The sequence below is a fragment of the Castanea sativa genome, chromosome 7, assembly GCF_040712315.1.
Source record: "Castanea sativa cultivar Marrone di Chiusa Pesio chromosome 7, ASM4071231v1".
NCBI lineage: Eukaryota > Viridiplantae > Streptophyta > Magnoliopsida > Fagales > Fagaceae > Castanea > Castanea sativa.
In genome coordinates, this window is record NC_134019.1 from 9,170,956 (window position 1) to 9,191,698 (window position 20,743).

Consider the following 20,743-nt stretch of genomic DNA (forward strand, 5'->3'; position numbering starts at 1 on the left):
TACTCCCCTTCACTCCCTCTCTTTCCCCCTTCCATCCAAATAGGCCATAGGTCAATGTGTAAGCTTTTGGTTATGAAAAATATGGGCCATGGATGATGGTTGCTCGACCAATATAGGCTTTATGGCTTTTTAATGGACAAATTTGGAGTTATTTGGATTTTGGGATGTAGTTTTGGTTGAGGAATTGCTTGGGTTTATGGTTTGGTTAAGTGATTAATAATATTTGGGCCAGGGCCTCCCTTGGATCTGTACCTATATATATTGGTAATATTATTAATAATATTTGGGTCAGGGCCTCCCTTGGATCTGTACCTATATATATATTGGTACTATTATATATATATATATATATATATATATATATATATATATATATATATATATATATAATTACCAATATATAGGTACGAATCCAAAGGGGCCCAAGGGGGCTCGAGCCCTGACCCAAATATTATTATTTTTTACTTATTATTATTTTCATTTTTGTAAGATTATCTTTCTTTTTTCAATTAAAAAATTCAAATTATTTTCTTCCTTTATTATTATAATGAGTTGTTTATATTATTTTAAATGAAGTGGTAAAAAAATAGAACATTTAATGCTGAGGGTATTGTAAAGTGATGTGGTAAAATAAATAAAATAGCTTAATGAGTTGTTTATATTGATGCCTATTTGAATGCCTATCGAAGTATTTATTTGTTTACTTATTCTTCGGCTCCCTCTAACTTGAAATCTCAGATCCGTCTATATACATATTGTAAGGTCACAATTTGTACCTAAGCCCAATAATAGGAAGGGTATAGGCCCAAAGAGCCCAATACAATAAATTTGTAGAGAGTGAGTTTGAAATCTGGTTTCTTATGAGCTTAGTTAACAATGGTAGTGGTCCAAGATCACAAAACAATATTGATGGACTAGTTTGTATGATGAGAAATTGTCCTCGGACTCAAGCCGAGGAGCTAGTTCTAATATTTCTTTCTTCTTAAAGGCAGATTACAAAAATATTTAGTCTACAATGTTTTCTCTTTTTATCTCCCGATCTCCCATTTTAGGGCTTTTCTTTTCCTTTTATACTTCCCTTTCTCCTCTCTTTAACCTCCACGTATGGATTAGATTGCTGGGCGAGATGCTTGTCCCATTAGCCCCTTACTGAAACTTTAGATGACAGCTATAAGGCTGAGTCCTGCTACTCAGGCATCACTTCCTCATTAATGTGGTCAGAGAGTTAGCTGCAGAACATTCAATGCGGATGTAGTAGCTTTTTCTTTAGATATGTCATGGTTTTCCTTTGTTTTATACCCTTGTGTAGCACATCCTTGTCAATCAGAGTCTCATGGGACATTGTCTCTGGACGGCAGATAACTCATTCCGACCTCGGCCTAGCTGATCCGAGGAGACATTCCTCAGCGGACCTACTTCTCGGATGATCACGATCAAACCTTGCTTCTTTATAAATTAACACAGACCCTTAGAAAGATGTTTGCTCATCCTCGGACCACTTAATGTCCTCGGCTCGGGCATCCAGCCCATTATGCACATAAATGTACACTCCTAGGTCTATCTCCCCCCCCCCCCCCCCCCCCCCCCCACACACACACACACACACACACACACACACACACACACACACATATATATATATATATATATGGACAAAATTATGTACAATATTTTAAGTGATGTTCCTTAGGTTTCCCTTTTAAGATTATGCTATGTGGCTATTTAACTTAAAAAATACACTTCTATTTATGAAAAAAAAGCCACATGACAGAATCTCAAGAGAGAAATTTAAGGAACAATATCTAAGTACTGTAACTAAGTTTTGCTTTATATATATATATATATATATATATATATATATATATATAAATTTATTAGGATGATAAATTGTGATGAGTCCAAACATGATCACTTTTCATTCATTAATTGCAATCTGTTAGGTAAAACAGTATGCAAAAAAAATGTTTATATAAAAATTATAAATGTCTCATAATTGCCCAACCATGAAACTGAACATATATTATTAGAAAATAATTATTTAATATTCTAAGAATAATGTTTACTTTATTTAACAAAAAAAATGTTTACTTTTCTCGCATATTAGTGGAATTACAAATAAGATAATTCATGATAGAGTTCACTGAATAATTGTTGCTTGCAAAGTATTGAATACTTTTGTTGACATTTGGTTGAGAGAAAGTTCATCGTAAAGAAATGGGTTCAAAAGTTTAGCAAGGTCTAAGTCTAACCGTCTATGAGGTTTGAAATTTTGAATTCCATAAAGTGGTCCAATTCACGTTACTTTGAATGACAATATGGGCCGATATCCTCCAATAAAAAGGCACCATGTGTTCACCAACTTTTATTTTTATTATCATCAATACTACCAACTTTTATTTTAAACTCCTGTTTCTAGGTGTTTACCAAATCTTGATCAACGGAAAAGCATCACGTTCCCTACATATATGTCCATCAATAAAGACAAAATTGGATTCACTCAATTGGAGAATGTTTTCTCTGCTTCAACTTATTTTATGTAATTCAATAATAATCAAGACGTATATTAATAGTAAGTATGATTAAAATATATGTTGTATTAAATGTTTTGATTGAAGGTGTGATTAAAATATAAGTAAGCCGTCATTTGAATTGTTAGTACTTAGTACACATATAATAATAATATATGTGGATGACCCTTAATCATATAATTTCAATGAGAGATAAGGCTTTCCTAAACTGTCTTTCTTTTTTTATTCCTAGAGAAAGACCAGGATATTCTAGTAGATGATCATCCATATATATATATATATTTTTTTTGATAAGACATCCACATATATTATTGGATCTTGTTGATGAGTAGCTTAAATTTTAAAATAGTTTATTAACAACTATCATAAGTCTTGTAAAAAAAAAAAAAAGATATAAGGGTCCTGTTAACATGACTCATAAAACAAAATTATACACTGATTATTTTTATGAATAATGTCAAATATACAAATTATTTTACAAATTTTTTTTATAAACTGTTAATGTGGTGATTGATTATTAATAAATGAAAAAGTGATATTAATGGTGACTTAGATGAAAATCAATAAGAAATTAGCCACATTAACATTTTGTAAAAATATTAAAAAATAGTCTGTGTCTATAGTATTCCTCATATTTTTACTACATCCATAAAAACATCATTTAATGCAATATTAAATAGAACTTAACATCATTTAACCCATGTTACTTGTTAACAAAAGCAATCATATGCCAGATAGGGGATGAAAAAATATGGATGGAAATGGCTCCTCTATCTTATCTCTCATAAAATATCTCTAAAATTTCACTAATAATATAATAAACTCTAAACGCTAGAGACATTCAATCGAATTAACATCATGTCCTTCAACTCCATCCAACAAAATGGGAGTTCTCTTTGTTTGATCAGATACAAACAAATATCATTATCTGAATCTTTGTAACCAAGGATTACTATATATTCCTTCTCAAAAGAAAAAAAGAAAAAAAAATTACCATATTAATTTCTTATAAAGAAAAGTATTACACTATATTAATAAAATATAATCTGCTTTGATTTTAATTATTATTTTGAAGAAGGTAAAGGCAAACAGAATTAGGGTCCTATTAAATTCCAAGGTTTGGCAAATGGTCCCACAGAAGAATTGAATTGAGAATTGAGATGGCTAAAGAACAAAGATCATGCTTGCTTTTTTTTTTTTTTTTTCTTTGAATTAAACTAAAGATCATGCTTGCTAGGAATACGGTTTTTATTGATTAACAGAACATGTTATTGTCATCACCAGATGGCAACTGCAACTCTTCCTCCTCCTCCTCCTCCTCCTCGGAACAAGAATCTTCTTCAGTGCATGACTCCCATCTTCTTCCTCACTTTCTTCCTCTTCACCATTTTCATCTTCAGCAAACGAGCTATCGAGCCCTCTTTCTCTCTCTACACAGATCCCTTTTCTCAACCCCCTCCTCTCTCTTCTCCTTCTTCTTCACCAGCCAATTCCCACATTTCCTTAGCCTCTGCACCACCAATTCCCACACCCGTTTCTCAAAACAACAGCTCTGCACCTAAGGCCATCAATGGCGAGCTCTCTGTTGAAAATGGGGAAGACCCAGATGGCAAAAACCAATCTTTTGGCGAAATGGATGGTAATGGCAGTGATTCATCCTTAGCCTCTGCACCAACTCACACACCCATTTCTCAAAACAACAACAGCTCTTCTCCAAAGAGCATCAATGGCCAGCTCTCCGTTAAAAACGGGGAAGACCCAGATGACAAAAACCAATCTTTTGGCGAACTGGATGGTGATGGCAGTGATTCATCCTGGGAGGGAGAGAAAGCGTTAGAGTGTGACTTGTATATGGGTACTTGGGTGAAAGATGAAGGGTACCCAATTTACAAACAGGGTTCTTGTCCTTATGTTGATGAAGGTTATGATTGCCAAAACAATGGTAGGGGTGACTCCAACTATCTCAACTGGCGGTGGAAACCTGAAAGCTGTGATCTTCCCAGGTATCTGTGCCACTTTCTTATTTCACTGTTGTTTGTGTTATGGTTTTGTTACAACCAGTTTTAACTTTTATCTCTATTGGTGGCAAATGTTTCGTGAACAATTACCATTTACACTTATTGATGTTAAAGATACGACAAAGCTGGTTATATTGGTCTTTCATTTTTTGGTAACATGCTTAAATTTTACATCAGAATTTCTAATTTTAGACATACGTATGGTTTAAAGACAATGCAAGTTGTAGTTTTTAGTCATATTACATTCATTAGGCCTTTGAGACTAATTTGATATTTCGCGTAATTGAATATTGCAATGCTTTATATGCTTCATAAAAATTTACATTGTATCAAAGGAAAATCATCTTGAGCTTGTGCACAAAAATTTCGAAATGCTTAAAATATCTATAAAGATAATCTGGTTTTCTAGTGTGGCTTGGCTTGGCAAGTTTAGTGGCATGTTATTGATGCATAGGTTGAAGGAAATTTCCTTTAGACTACTTGATGCTTGTATATGAACTGCAAAATGATATCAATAATTTCGTATGTGTATTTAGATAATGTCTTAGCTGGAAAGGATATGAATCATTATAAAAATAAACATGTCCATGAAAAATTTCTCATCAATTTGACTTTTGCTTAGCATCAAAGTGACATAGTCAGGTAATTTATTTGTTTCCAATCAATAAAGTTTTTGTTCATTGTTTTTGGATGTTACTGGTGGGAAGGGGAAAAAACACATTTACACTTGAAAGAAACCTATTTTCTCAATGTTCGATCAATTGATTGCCGTGCTGATTCTTGGGTCTTGAAGAATGTCTTGTAACTTGGTTAACTGTTCCTATTTGATTGTTGAGAAAAGTTAAGAGTGATTTATTCATATATTTTTACTCTTTGTTATAAATTTCTTGTCATGGTTTTGTCTTGTTGCTCATGTGGTTCTTCATCAGTTGACATCTTCTTTATGTCGCTAGGAAAAATTCGTGTAAACAACAAGAACAGTAATCCCCCCACCCAGTTAGTGTCCATAAATAGGAAGTGCAAATAAAATAATAACAGACTCATGTGCATTTCTGAAAATTGAAAACCAAAATCATGGTGAAGGTTTCTTTCAAAGACAGCTGAGGGGTAAAAGCCTTTTCAACTGTCATACCATAGAGAGCTAGCTGTCTCATTAGGAACTCTTATAGCTTACTTGTATTCACTTGAAATATAATGTGTTGTCTGCAAATGTCCCCATTAGTCTTTTTTATGACATGCTTACTATGGACCGATGTACAATGTCTCTCATAGCAGTCTGCACTGTCAAGGAGGTTTTCAGAAGAATTTTTCTGTTTTGCTTTTATTATATTTACTGTCAACTGAAGGATAATGTAGCAGAAAGTTTCAATACCTTGTCTTTAATTATGTTTGTCATTGTAATTCTTTAATGGAATCATGGATGGATACTGATTGGGAAAGAGATAACTACCTAGAAGCAACTGTAGTGTAAAAATACTTATCACGCCTTGACAAATTTATTTCCTTATTTATCTACGTAGACATGGATTTCAAACATTTTCCATCAAAATAAGCTAACTGAAGCAGTTCTAGAAAGTGGAATTATTATAAAGCATTAAAATAAATGCTGCACAAACAAGAATCAAATGGGTGACCATTTCTGGTGCAAATGGTTCTACCTATGGTTCTGATATGTGATTGACTATATTCTAATCCAAATGTTATATATCAGCATGTCAAGTCTGAAGACTCTTTTTGTCCATATGCAGCTGACATTGACTTTTTTATAACAAGCTCTGAGGCAAATAGTGAACTAGATCATATGAAAGAACTTATGCTCCATTTGACTGCTGCTGGAGAGAATAGAATTCTAACATATTGTTGTTTTAGGATAAGTAATTTCTTTTCTTTCAGCCTGCAATTGTGCATTGTGAGAATATGATTTAGATTGGCATTATAAACTTAACTGCTGGTCTTAAGTGATGGGATGTGTATGGAGCCTGATCTATTGTGTTGGTTATGCCAGGAGTTTGAGGGCCATACAAGTATTGAGGGTATATCCAGTATTTGAGTACACTTTCGATGCCCCAGGCCCTTTATTGTGATTTCCCACTTGCTTGTAGCATGAGAAATAGAGTGGTATATAAGCTATGAACCCTGTAACTTCTGTTGTAGCCTTCATAATAAAACTGTAGCAACCCCATGGACATTACCTTGTTTTGGATGAACCACGTAAATCCGAGAGTTTGTGTGTGCATTGAGCTTTTTCATCTAATTTCTGTTGTTCACATCCATAGATCTTAGATTAGGTCTTCTGTAACCTGTTCCATAACATTAAAATTCCAGCCTCTTCTTAATGAGGGGCATTTTTCATTCTGCTCTTGGAAGTGACACTGAAAATGGTTTGTCAGTATATGTTTACTGCAGTTTTTCATTGTTTCCCTGTTCTTGATAATTTGTCAGATTAATTAGAGGTACATATCTTTTCTGCATTCATTTTTCACTCGTAGGTTTAATGCAGCAGACTTCTTGATGAGGCTGAGAGGTAAAAGGCTGATGCTGGTTGGAGATTCCATGAACCGGAACCAATTTGAGTCAATCCTGTGTCTCCTCCGAGAGGGGCTGCCTGATAAGAGCAGAATGTATGAGATCCATGGCCACAAAATATCGAAAGGAAGAGGTTACTTTGTCTTCAAATTTGAGGTAGCTAAAACCTATTGCATTCTCATATTGCTTCTTTATGAGTTAAAAAGATATTTTGCATTTTTCATTATAGATGTGTTTCTTCTCAAGTATGTTCATATTTCTTAGCTTATTTTCTTAAAAATAATAATAAAAAATAAAAAAGTTACCTATCCTCTCTCCCCCTCCCCCTCCCAAAAAAAAAAGAAAAAGAAAAGCAGATCTCTGTGTGTGTCTTTGTGTTTGTTCGTTCCTTTATCTCTGCAACTGAGAGCGCTCTTAAACGTGAATGCAACTTTCTTAATCCTTGGATCAGGAACCACATAGAGGTTTATGCAAACTGAGTGCATTAAAGTGTAAGCACATATTGAATGAAAACAACAAAAGGAACAAACTCCCATAAATTAAAGCGCCATAAATAACATCCCCTGCCCTCTCCCCTTGGGGCCAAACTTACTTATTAAAAAAGAAAAAAAAAATTCAAGTGCCATAAATGGCCTCCTCTTACTATGTCTCTCTTCTCTTAAAATGTCAATTTATTTCTCTCCTTGCTTCCGAAAGCAAGATCCATCATTTTCCAAAAACAGGTTTTCAAGTCCTAACTATTAGAGAGTAAGATGGGCCAGAGTGTTAAAGCCTTATTCAGAGCCATACCCACTTTGAACATTTCATTAAAATCAGCTATATTATCAGGATATTGTCCCTGAATTACTTCTCTTCAATAGTAATCTGTTCAAAATTTCAGCGATTTCAACTAATGAAACCTCCATTATATTTATATGTCCCAATGTAAATTGGAATAATTCAAAACTTATCAGATCAATAAATGAAAAATTGCTAATGTAACCATGGGGGAAAAGATATAGAAGCTTATGGGTTATTAGAAGGAAACGTTTATAAGAAAATGTATGAAGGAAGAACCTTAGTTCAAACAGGGAATGGAGAATGAACACCCATGTTTTGGACATCTCCTCCTCCTATATATAAGTGATGGGGGGAGAGTTTTCCAAGTTAAATCCATAGGTTGCATAGAATCCAGCATATCGTGTATGTGCTGATCACCAAAGCTCTCTAAGCTCTAGTGCTGTTGAGAATGAAATCCATGTGTAGCAACAGTGTAGAAATCAGAGATATGTTAGAGACAAAAGTTTGAGAGAGAGAGGGAGATTGCAAGCCTTGTAGGGCTTTATTTGAAAGTTTATATTGTCTAAACTACACTCTACCCACCTGTGGTATAGTTGAATTTCATTTTCCAACTTATAGTTTAGAAAAATGGCACTTTACTGACTTGAGATTCACTTTGTCAGCATCCATTAAGTTACAATGTTGAAGGATGCAACCAATAATCTTAAAAAACACAGGTTTATAAAGTATAACTTTTCTAAATCACAGTTGGTGGACTGTTGCCTTTTTGCGAAACGTTATCTGCCCATGCAAGTTTTGATAGCAGATTTTGGCAATACTGACAGGGTGGACATTAATAAGTGAGTAAAGTGTCATCTTTTAAAACCATAGGTTGGTAAACTGTACTCACCCATAGAACAAGTGGGCTAAGTGTAAATTATATCATTGCTCAGCTTTTGTCTGTCTTTTAAACCAAATTTCCATGTGGTCTGATGCAACGGTTGACGAAAGAATTCATGCATCAACCAATTAGAGCATGCTCTTAATAGTTTTACTCTTGTTCTAAAAGATCTTCTACCACATATTAATTGACTTATTTCCAGGAAATGCAACATTTACCAGATTAGTTGACCTGGTTTTATTAGCATTTGAGCTTTTTATCTTAGCTAGAATTAATTTATATTTACAACCAAGCGTTACTTTCAAAGGAATCAATATTGCTTAATGGTCATTGTTTAGTCAATTTAGATGTATGGACTATTGTTGATTAACTGGCACCATCAGGTAATTTACTAGTTTATCAAAATACTCTGACAGGACTACAACTGTACAGTGGAATTTGTGAGGTCGCATTTCCTTGTGAAGGAAGGTGTTCGTATTAATGGGCAAGGGAACTCAAATCCAACTCTCTCAATAGATCAAATTGACAAGACAGCTAAACGTTGGAAGCGTGCTGACATTCTTGTATTTAATACCGGCCATTGGTGGACTCATGGAAAGACTGCTCGAGGGTATGGCTGCAATCTTAATTGACATATTTTGCGATTTATATTTTTTGAAATATGTATATTGACATTAGCTCTCTTAGTAATCTTTTGGAATTTGCAAAGTGTGTTTCAGATATAAGATGTGTTTTTGTCATTGATTTCTGGTAAAAGGGCATCTGTGGCATATGCTTTAATTTATTATTACAATATTTTGTTACATATGATCTGCACATAGAAAATGGTTTCCTCTTGTTTTTAACATGACTTTTTGAACCATTTTGATTCCTTTTTAGATGTTTAGAATATAGTATATCTGAGAAATGGGGGGTAAAAAAAAAAGCCTTGCTTGTAGCATAAAAATATAATTTGTTTAGTTACAATTGTGTACTTCAAAATATAGAAAGGGTTGTATATGAAAGCCTTATGTAATTTATTACAGAAGTCCTTAAGCCACAGAGACATTTAATCACATATTCGTACAAATTCCAATTGAGTAGTATAGACTTGCTTCTTCCTCTAGTATGTTTTTCACGAAAAAGAAAGGAAATTTGTTTGGTTGATGCAGGAAAAATTACTATAAAGAAGGTGATTATATCTATCCAATGTTTGATTCAGTTGAGGCCTATAGAAGGGCTTTGAAGACCTGGGCAAATTGGATTGACAAAAATGTGAATCCAAAGAAACAGCTGGTCTTCTATCGTGGATACTCTTCGGCTCATTTCAGGTAAATTTTTCTTATTTACTTTCTTCCAACTGGGTTTTTCTGTTGTCTTTGGTACTCCTAGAATAAATAAATAAATGAAAAATGAGGCACTCATGAGACCTTGAACTGGAACTGAGGAACATGAAAAAATCAACTTGACTTTAGGAAATAGGAATACCAATTTATTGCGGCCGTTGCTCCATCCAGGGCCACTGATTAATTCAGTCAGAATAGTTGTGGTAACTAGGCAAATTGGAGATGCCATGATGCACGTCTTGGCGTTTTCCAACAGAGACGTCCTGAGGTGGTGGTGATTGGATAATACATTAGTTTTTAGCGAAAAAGCTAATCATTAGTTGAAAAATTCTTCATGTACAGAGGAGGTGACTGGGACTCAGGTGGCTCATGTAATGGGGAGACTGAACCAGTCTTGAGTGGGGCCATTCTCAATAACTATCCTTTGAAAATGAAGATAGTGGAGGAGGTGGTAAAGGAGATGAAAGTTCCAGTGAGACTCTTAAATGTGACAAGGTTGACCAATTTTCGCAAGGATGGCCACCCATCAGTCTATGGCAAGAAGTTGATTGCTGGGCAGAAAGTTTCCACAAGGAGGCAAGATTGCAGCCATTGGTGTCTTCCAGGGGTCCCTGATGCATGGAATGAGCTTATTTATGCCACTCTTGTTTTCCAACAGATAGGTTCCAAGACTAAAATCCAATGATTGCTTTTCCCTTTTATTTTTATATAGCTAGAAAAGCTTATTGTAACTTATTGTACACCAGCCAAATAGTAAGAAAAGAATCGTGCATTACTTTTCTTTATAATATTAATAATTCTTTTATTTTTTCAAACAATCTTTTGACTTAGAATTTGTTTTGCGTGATTAGCTAGATATTTTCTGAAGAACTATTGGGCATTTAAAAAAAATTATTTCGATAGTAATAATATCACAATATTAATTAGTGAAAAAAATATATTGCTATAAGTTACTTAATGGAAGTACCATATGTATAATCAAGATGATATTATCAATGATGGGAGATTAAAATAACTTCAAATAGATGGTCAAATTTTTTTTATAAATTCTTTAAAAAAAAATTTCAATACAAAGTTTAGTCAAAATAATATTTTTAATCTTTTTGAAACTTTGTTAAAAAAGGATTTTACAAATAGAAAAACATACTAATAATTTTAGTATATTTATAGTGTTGTATTATGTATAATGTATTGTATTACAACAACACCACCACTAACAACAACAAAGTCTTAGTCTCAAAAATTTGGGGTTGATTATAGATCCTTAACAGATTAACTAGATCGGTTACATGAATAATATATTGTATTATGCATAATATTTACATTCAGTTATGTGAATAAAAAAACACAAAAAATATGTAAAATTTAATTATTTTGTATTTAATTAACTTATTTGTTGTTAGTTTATTTGTTTAAAGATGAGAAATGATTAATTTTAAGCAAATAAGTCAATTTATTTGGAAAAGTTTAATTATTTGTTTACAAATAAGCCAACCTATTTGTGTAAGGTCACTTTTTATCTTACATTTAAGCAAATAAGTTAGTCAAATGCACATTATTCAATGATTTTTGTATTATGTCAATGATTGATACTATTTTAAATATATATATTCTTGTACTAAACTTAGGTGTGTATGGGTTGGCTAAAGATATTTTTCAACTCCAAACCCACCATTGGTATTCCTAAAATCCAACCCAATCCAACTGGGTAGGGGTTGGGTTGAGTTTGGTCATTGGGTGGGGCTATTTATTAGACTTAATTTTTATATATATTTAAAGGTTTTCACTTTTCATTCAACGTTTAAATTTAGTATTCTACAAATTATTACAAATTACACAATTGAGCCAAATATTCCAACTTCATTAAAACAAAGTTTTGATATATCGGAATAAATCAAGCTAAAAAATTCAAATTAAAGCAGCGGCTGGATACCGTTTCAATTTTGGTGTCTGCGTTTTCAGCTTTTTTTTATTTTTGTTACTGAGAAGCTCTCCATCACGTTTGTCAGTGGGTCCCGTGCATAGTGCACGGGACCCACGACTACTTTGAATGTCCACATAATTCACTGGAATGATACTGTTTGTGGGTTTTGTGCACTGTTCACAGGACTCATAAACATTTTTTTTTACCAAAATTTTAATTAAAATTGGGTCTCATGACACTATTCACACATTTAAAAATTATTTTGTTATAATGTTTCTATTTTTCAGTTTTCAGCAAAATAAATAGTATACAAACACACCCTAAGTCCCACCATCTAAAATGAATCAAACTAATGAATCTATAATATATACATTCGTTAACTATTATAATATATGCATTCGTTAACTATTAATAGCGTAGGTTGGGTTGGGTTCGTCGAATTGAAAATTTTGTCAAATCAAAGATCAAACCCAAACTGAATCCAACTTATAATAATACTAATAACAGTGCTTTACTCAACCCATCAACCCACAAAAACTAACCCAAGCCATTGGGTTGGACCATGTGAGATCTGTTTTGTCAAGTTGGTAGATTAAAAGGCATATTCTTATACTAACGTGGTTTTTGGGTTTTGTTGTCTGGTAGACTAATTTTTCGACCTTGTCTCAACTCTCAAGTCTCAACATATTTGCTCCCTCGTTTTTTAAAAGAAAAACTTTTTTCACCACAAGTATGAAAGGGGAATCAAAATCCAAAATTCTCCTCTTTAGAAAATGTGGGTGATGGAATTGAGCTCGAAAGCTCTTGACCTTCAACTCCATCCGTACCTCAAAAGATGATAAATAATGCCTTTGCGTCGTCTTTAAGATATTAAAACTTTCGCTTGAACCATTAAACACGGGTCCATCAGACAATCATGAGTGAAGAGTTTGTCTTGAACCGTTTAGTCAAACTCTTCAAAAACAAAATTAATTAATCAATTAAAAACGGTTTAGTCAAACTGACTTTTGAGTCATTGATAGGTATTTGTGGAAACATCCAAAAGTTAATTAAAAAAATGATTAGTATTGTTATTAATTGACTTGGTTTTGTTGCTATACGAGAATCCTGCAATTGCTGTGATTGTCCTATTGTTTCTATTTTAGGTGCAAACTAAAAGAGAATTAAAAAAAAAAAAAAAAGTATGAAATGAATACCAGGTGTTAATCATCACATCACATTTCCCACTCATTTTAGATTATGGGTCTGATTAATGGGTCCTTTTAGAGCACTTAATGGACAATTTTAATAAGTCTTAATACTAATTTAATGAAAAATAAATAAATAAAATTAGTCAAAAAATTAGTTTTTTTTTTCCTATAAAATTTTCTAAAAATAATTGCTAAACTAATACCCTTTGATTGTCTATCCATCATAAAGAAATGAGTGGAAGATCCATACATGATATAGTAGAGTTTAAAAACTTCAACGCCATAGTCTGGTCTTTTTAATGGAAACGCCTAGAGTTTGAATTCCCTTCATCTAGGTGTACCTCATACTTTAGAACTCATAGAAATTTTAGGCCTAATTGCACCCTATCATATAATATAAACCCATACACTTCAAAAAAAAAAAAAAGAATTATACAAAATAAAAAATTAAAAAGGAAAAAAAGACAACAAAAGAAAATGAGGTAAGGAAGAAGCTTCCTTCGGAATCCTTACACCACTAGGGTGGAAGGTTGTCCTCTCTTCTTTCTTGGTTGGAGCCTTGAAAACTCCACTATGGAAAAGATTATGAATAGAAAAATAACAAAAAGTTTCACAATTTAGACCGTTCCCTTATGCCATGATTACTTAGGCAATCATTTCTCATATATAATATTCTTTTGTTTGGGTAAGTTTATGTGCCATTGGATTTGGAAGAAAGCTTTGAAAAACTATCATTTTTAAACAGAAAAATATTGACTTAACTGTTCAATCATAAATGGTAAAATAAGATGTTGAAACTTGAAACTGCATTCAATACCTTATCCTTATTTCTAGAGGGAAAAGAAGCATTTTCCATATATTATTTCATTTGAAAAATGTTAACAAAATGCCTTAAGGACATTGGTTTAGGAATTATTTTTAAAAACATTTTATGAAAAAATGATAAAACAATTAATTTTGTTGACAGTTTATATTTTTCATAAAAATTATAACAAAATTTTTTTAATATGGTTTATTAACAATTGCTCTAAGAGCATCATTTAACATAACCTTTATTTCATTCATTAAAACTTTATTTACTATGAGTCTTACTAAGGTATGTTTAAATGTTTAACTAGGAGTTATAATGTATATTTTTTGAAGGAAAAAATATACACCACACAAAAAAAAAATATTGAATTGACTTTAACCTACATATTAATGAACACTCATTAATAAAATCGTTTAGTATTTAAAGCAGAAGATAGAAAGTTTAATGATATTCATTATGGTCGCCGTTATGATACCTATCACACTAATTACGCGTAGACTTTGCATAATGCTTTGGAGTTTGGAGGCTACATTAAGCAATCAATCCTTTTTAGGACAGTTGAATTAATGCTCGAGACAAATTTCACAATTTTTTTTATGAAGACATCTGTGAGTCAAACCTATGGTGCATATGTTAATTTTATTGTTACTATATGTCTTTCTCTAATGGTGCTTGGGGTTATTGCCTTCCATAAATTTGAATAATCACTGCCTCTATAACTGAAAATCTCTAAAGGAGAGTACTTTGATTATTTAACAAATGTATTCAAAGATTTGAGTAAATGGTGTTTCTATTCTTTCATTATAAGACCATTAATTAGTAATATTTATCTAAATTTTAAATCTGAGTTATCATTCTTTTTAAAATTATAGAATTAGTTGCAATTTTTCCCCTATTTAACTGTGAAAAGCTCCAAGCCCACCAATACAATATATTGTAAATCTCAATTAGTGTAATGATCCTGCTCCGAATTAGGGGTGTGCATGATGTATTCAACCCATCAGCCCAACGAAACTAACCTAACTCTAACTTTGAAGCACTCTTAATAATTTGTTGAAATTTCTTTAGCATCCATCCTATTTAACCTTAATTCACATGTACTTACCACGCAGCCATGGACAAAATAAAGGAAAAATAATTATAAAAATGGAAAATAAAAAGAAAAGATTCTCATTTGTTTGTATATTCACAATTTGTTTTGAGAATATGCAAGTGAAGAGTTCTTATTTCCTTTATTTTTTAATCCAATTGTTTCTTTTTATTTTTCTATACGATCATTAGATAATTTTTCATCATAAATTGACACCATTTATCATCATAAATAGATTTCATAACTCGGGTCCTGATATGTATATATAAAAAAAAAAAAGCATAAATGAAGAATTCCTTAAATAATTTTAATATTTTAATCTCTGAGTATGCTTTTGTACCGAGCTGTCCTCTTGAAAATAGATAAGGGTCATACAAGGTCGTCCCTTCAAAACTTCCTTTGCTCAAAACCAAGACTATCATGAGTCAATTTAACAATTTTCTCTAGCCCTAGTTTCAATTTGCCATATTTTCTAGAAACTTGGAGAAATCTAGGACCTTTAATCCTTTAGAAAGCTTGACTAGGGTATGACATTGTTCTTAGTTCCTCAAGGATTAGGAAACCATTCAAGACCAGCTAATTGATTTGATTAAGCAAACATATGGTCAAGGGATAAGGAGAAGCACTGTTCTTCATTCCTCGATTATTGTTGCAGCTGTTACCCATGTTAATTTTTGGTTATTTGTAATTGTTTGGTTAACAAATACTTTGGTTACCACGTAATATATGCATATATTTTATGTATGCCAGATTGACTCTTTGATTGTTGGACACGTGTAATGTCCTTTTTTTACCACACGTCATTTAGCAATAAAATTACCTAAAAAACAATTCGGAAAATCATATTACAAGGTTGTTTTTGCATATTTTATACATAGTACTTTCTTTTAAAGTTGTGTTTTAAAACACAATTTCAATTAAAACTATGAAATTATGTTTTAAAAACACTATTTCAGTCTATGTGACAACGTGTGTATGGTGCGTATGCAATAACGAGCATATGTAGTTATCATTGGTCAAAATAATTAGTTGTCATGCTTTACAGATAATTGTGGTGGTCACTCACATCGTTTTTTGTTGAAATAAAGATATTAAGATAGCAAAATAGTCTTGACCAGTAAGAGATGAATTTTTAAAAGTGGGTACTAATTGGATCAACATGTATCTTTTGTCATTGTATCTTTCGTCATTGTATAATGAATATTGGATTGAATTCAGCCTAAAACCAAGGAAGGGAAGATTTAAGGGAAGGGAGAGGGCCGCCACCTCTTGTTACATCACTTACATGACACATAGCTTATTTAATGGATATCGATTGGACTGAAGAAAAGACATAAAAAAAGAAAAAAAAGAGAGATTGGTTAAAATGTCCTGGTCACATGCAATTAGGGTAAATTTTATTTTTGAAGTTATAAATTTGGATAATTTTAGAGCAATACAAATGATTGGTTAGGCTCAAAGTGAATGAGCTAATATTATATGCATCAAGTGGAAGCCAAGAACAATCACTGAGAATCACGTCACAAATTTGTGTATGTTTGGGTAAAGCTGAACGCGTCCAGCGTTCAGCGTTTCCCCTTCTTTTTTTTTTTTTTTTTTTTTTTTCATTGCCCGCATCTGTCCTTTAGGAGACTAAAGTCACTGTGCGTGTACAGTGTGTGCACTGTTCATATACTGTGCGTGCACTATTCACGTACTTTTCAGCAATTTTTTAATTAAAAGTGGATCCCACGGTACTATTTACACATTTAAAAATTATTTTGCTACAGTGTTTTCAATTTTCAGTTTTCAGTTTTCAGCTGTATTCAAACGGACCCAAAATTATGGAGAAAGACACGGGCCATATGGCTGGTGATTTCTTAAGAAATACGTTACTATGATATGTTAAGAAAAAAGATGACTGCATGGCCAAATTACAAGTAAATGGCTTGTGTAACCTAACCTTGAGTTAATTATATATATATATATATATATATATATATATATATATATATATATATATATATAGATTTTTTTATTTAAAAATATTTTTATAGATAATATAGAATTGATTTTTTTTTTTTTCAAGAATTTGCATGATGATGATGACGACCACGACGATATTATAACCATTTCAACAATGCAATAACAGCCACACAAGTACCGTCAGTGATAGCAAATAACGAAAATTCCTTAGCTCATTTGACTTTAAAAAAATGAAAAAGACAATCACTGAAAATACATAAATGATATATATAAAGTAAGAATATAATTGGTGCTATTTAAACAAAATAATAAATAAATATTTAAAATACTTTATTTTATGATCATAAAATAAAGTATTTTAAATATTTTTGTGACATAGTCATACCTCAATTTGTAAAATTTCTATAATGAAATTTGTAATATCCTTAATCTCATATATTTTTTATATTCAAAGTTGATTTCACAAGTGACATATTTTTGTGACTTTCTCATGACGACTTTGAGAATTAATGATATCTCAGTTTAGTTATACAAGTCAAACTTCTCTTATGTTAACGGAAATCATGGTCCAATCAATGGTGGAAAAAAATTGTTGATCGAATGTATCAAATGGGAATGATTGGAAAAAGAACAAATGACCAAACAAACCAAAAAATATATTTGCTTCTAGTCTCCATGAAAGTATCAGATATTGTGCCTAACCATCCATTAAACTTTCAACAATTTATTTTACCCTAGATTCTGATAAGTTAAAAACTTAGGGTACCTCTTGAGGTACCTAACCATTCAAGAAATACTCGGTCTAAATCTAAATGACTATTCTGAGTATTCAACTTTATATTTTATCGAGGACAAAACTTAAGTACAACATCTTAGGTGTTGTTCCTTAGGTTTTCCACTTAGTATTAAGTCATGTAGTTATTTAACTAAAAAATACACTTCAATTCTATGAGAAAAAATCTACACGGCAGAATCTTAAGAAGGAAACTTAAGGAAAAACATTTAAGCATTGTATCTAAGTTTTGTGTTTTTACCAATTACTATTTATCAAATATCACTTTTTTTTTCTTTTTAATAATTAACAAATATTAAAATGGAAAAAAAGAATTAGACATGTGACTTCTTATAATTGGTGGAGTATAATTTGAAACGCTCATAATAATGAGTATTCAACTTTATACTTCACTGATTACTGTTGGCCAAACGTCAGTTTTTGATTTCCTTAAAAAGTAAATCAAAAATTATAATGAAAGAATAAAAATCAAACAAATAACATTGTAGTTGGTGAAACATAAAGTGAAACGCTCAAAATAATAAGTTTTCAACTTTATGCTTCATCAATTACTGTTTGCCAAGCGGCATTTTTTGTTTTCCTTAAAAGGTAGCCAAAATTTAAAATAAAAGAAGAAAAATCAGACACATGACATTGCAATGGGTGAAACATAAAGCAAAACGCTCATAAATTGATTTGTGACTGTCTGTATTACACATCGACAAGTATCGTTATGTTGTTGTTGTTGGAGTCGCACCTATATGGCTATGGCTATGAATGAATCAATTAGAATCTCTTAGTTTGAGCCCTCCAAGCCGCTCTGCAATTTATTATTATTCTTACGGACCACATCAAAGACGGCCTCATTACCCTTCACTTCATTAGCTTTTATGCCTTTCTCACACGATGTGCACATTGCAAGAGTTGCAGCCTTTTGGATCTGAATGTATAATGGCGATGGTCCAACTTTTAATGATCGTAGCTCCTGTAGTTCTTTCTTCAATCTTTTATTCTCTTCACTTAAACTTTCACAGCATTTCTTCAAGAATTCACAGTCTACTTCTGTTTGCTTCAGCTTGGTTCTGCAACATGAATTTATCTTTCTTGTTAACATAATTACAAAAAAGAAAAAGAAAAAGAATGAACAACATAAAAAATTCATTTATGAAGCACAATTACCTTGCTCTTCGGTTTTGAAACCAAACTTCCACTTGTCTAGGCTTCAGATTCAATTGCTGAGAAAGTGCCTGTTTCTGTGCCTGCATGTTTTATCCAATACCCATTAATGCAAACTATTGAACGCATAAATATATAAATGTAAATTAAATAAACACAATAAATAACACATATGATACGTGCACCCAAGGCAGAAAATTTCATGCAATGAACTTATTTTGCCTCTAAAAATTATGTTAGATCCTAACACAAACGAGCATCCATATGGGATTTTTGCAATGCCCTTGTGTGAGGAAATTTATCTGTGCATCAATATATATAGTTTTTTGATAAATATAAAAGGATTGAAGCCTATAATATCAACAGTATAATAATTACTCTCTATAATCAGTAAAAATATCATTTGGTTTCTTTTCAGTTTAGTAAGATTCGAATAAAATCATTTTATTGATTGAGTTAATTTGAATTCATTGTGAATCAATATGTGGGTGTTTAGATCAATTTTCTTTAAAAAAAACATAATAAAGATTAATCTTTTAAAAGAAAAATGAAGAAATTCATTGAAAAAAGTACCGGAGTAAGGGTGCTGTGAATTTTGAAGCTATCTTCAAGCAAGGAAGCTTGGTCTTTTGAGAGCCTCAGTTTCTTTCTCCCTCCATCCTTCTTGTTGTTAATAAAACCATTTTCCTTACTTGGGTATTCATGGTCTCTCTCCATTTTCTTGAAACTTGGTCTATCTGCCTTGTGATCAACGTTCATAGCTTCTTGTTTTGGGCGCAGAGCAAACGCTAAGTCCAAGGAAACCACAGGCTTAGCCTTCTCATCATGTCTCTTTTTCCTCGGAACATAGTCATCCAAGCCAAGTCCAAGACGGAGCTTTGTGTTGCATGCTTCATCATCTTCCATGGTTGAAAGAGATAGATACAAAGAAAAGAGAGAGAGAGAGAGAGAGAGAGAGAGATATATATATATATATAGAGGTGTGAAAATAATTTTATCAAATGGGAAAGTCGGAGGAAATAAAAAGGAGAGGATTTGATAGAGATTTTAAAGAGGGAGGGTATTTAATATCAATCAGTTATTAGTGGGAATTTGATTTTATGAATATTTATGTAATATTAAGTAATTAGTACTAATGACAACTATGAGATGTGAAAAAAGAGTAAAAGGCATGCGTTAGAATTGAGACTCCTTTTCGGAAACCAAACTACCTTAATGCCATGGCAGCGGCTTTGACTTCACAGACGAATTCCACGGGATATTTTTTTGAGCCAACTTTGTCTTTGAGTCCACCATACCATATCTTTCCAAACACTTTCCTATCATAGTGCTTTGTCATACATATATATCTAATTTATAACTTCTTTAAATAAAAATTTATAAGTAGGATTGCATATGTTATAATTGTTTTTTATTATCGGCTCAAATATTTTATTAGTTGAGTTTATTAGAACTTATTATCTGAGTAACAACTAATATTCTTTTCATCTAAATCCCATCTTTTATAATAGGGAAAAGTTAACTGATGTTCTAAGGGTATTTGTTTAACAAATGTCCTAATGAAGGGCACGCATTAACAAAACCTTTTTTATATTTGGTTTCTAATCACAGTTTCTTGATATTTAAGCTCATGAATTAAATAGTGTTTACAAATAATCCATAATTATTTTATAGGTCAGTTCATAGCTAAGTGAGACTCACATGGTGTAAAAGGAGATACATATAGTTAATACGTGAGATGCATTTTTCCAAACAATC

The 20,743-nt window shown here is 32.1% G+C and overlaps 2 protein-coding genes across 2 annotated transcripts; one reads left to right on the top strand and one right to left on the bottom strand.

Annotated features, from left to right (window-relative positions):
- Positions 1-3,726: 3,726 nt before the first annotated feature.
- LOC142641998 (protein trichome birefringence-like 5) lies at positions 3,727-10,875 on the top strand. Its single transcript, XM_075816338.1, has 5 exons — positions 3,727-4,531; positions 7,036-7,228; positions 9,149-9,342; positions 9,884-10,042; positions 10,400-10,875. The coding sequence occupies exons 1-5, from the start codon at positions 3,813-3,815 to the stop codon at positions 10,740-10,742; spliced, it is 1,608 nt and encodes a 535-aa protein (XP_075672453.1). The 5' UTR covers positions 3,727-3,812; the 3' UTR covers positions 10,743-10,875.
- Positions 10,876-18,453: 7,578 nt separating this feature from the next.
- On the bottom strand, positions 18,454-19,919 carry LOC142644756 (homeobox-leucine zipper protein HOX17-like). The gene is made up of 3 exons (XM_075819331.1): positions 19,559-19,919; positions 18,989-19,068; positions 18,454-18,891 (listed from the first exon to the last, which is right to left on the bottom strand). Exons 1-3 carry the CDS (start codon positions 19,889-19,891, stop codon positions 18,606-18,608), a joined length of 699 nt encoding a protein of 232 aa, XP_075675446.1. The 5' UTR covers positions 19,892-19,919; the 3' UTR covers positions 18,454-18,605.
- Between the last annotated feature and the right edge of the window lie 824 nt (positions 19,920-20,743).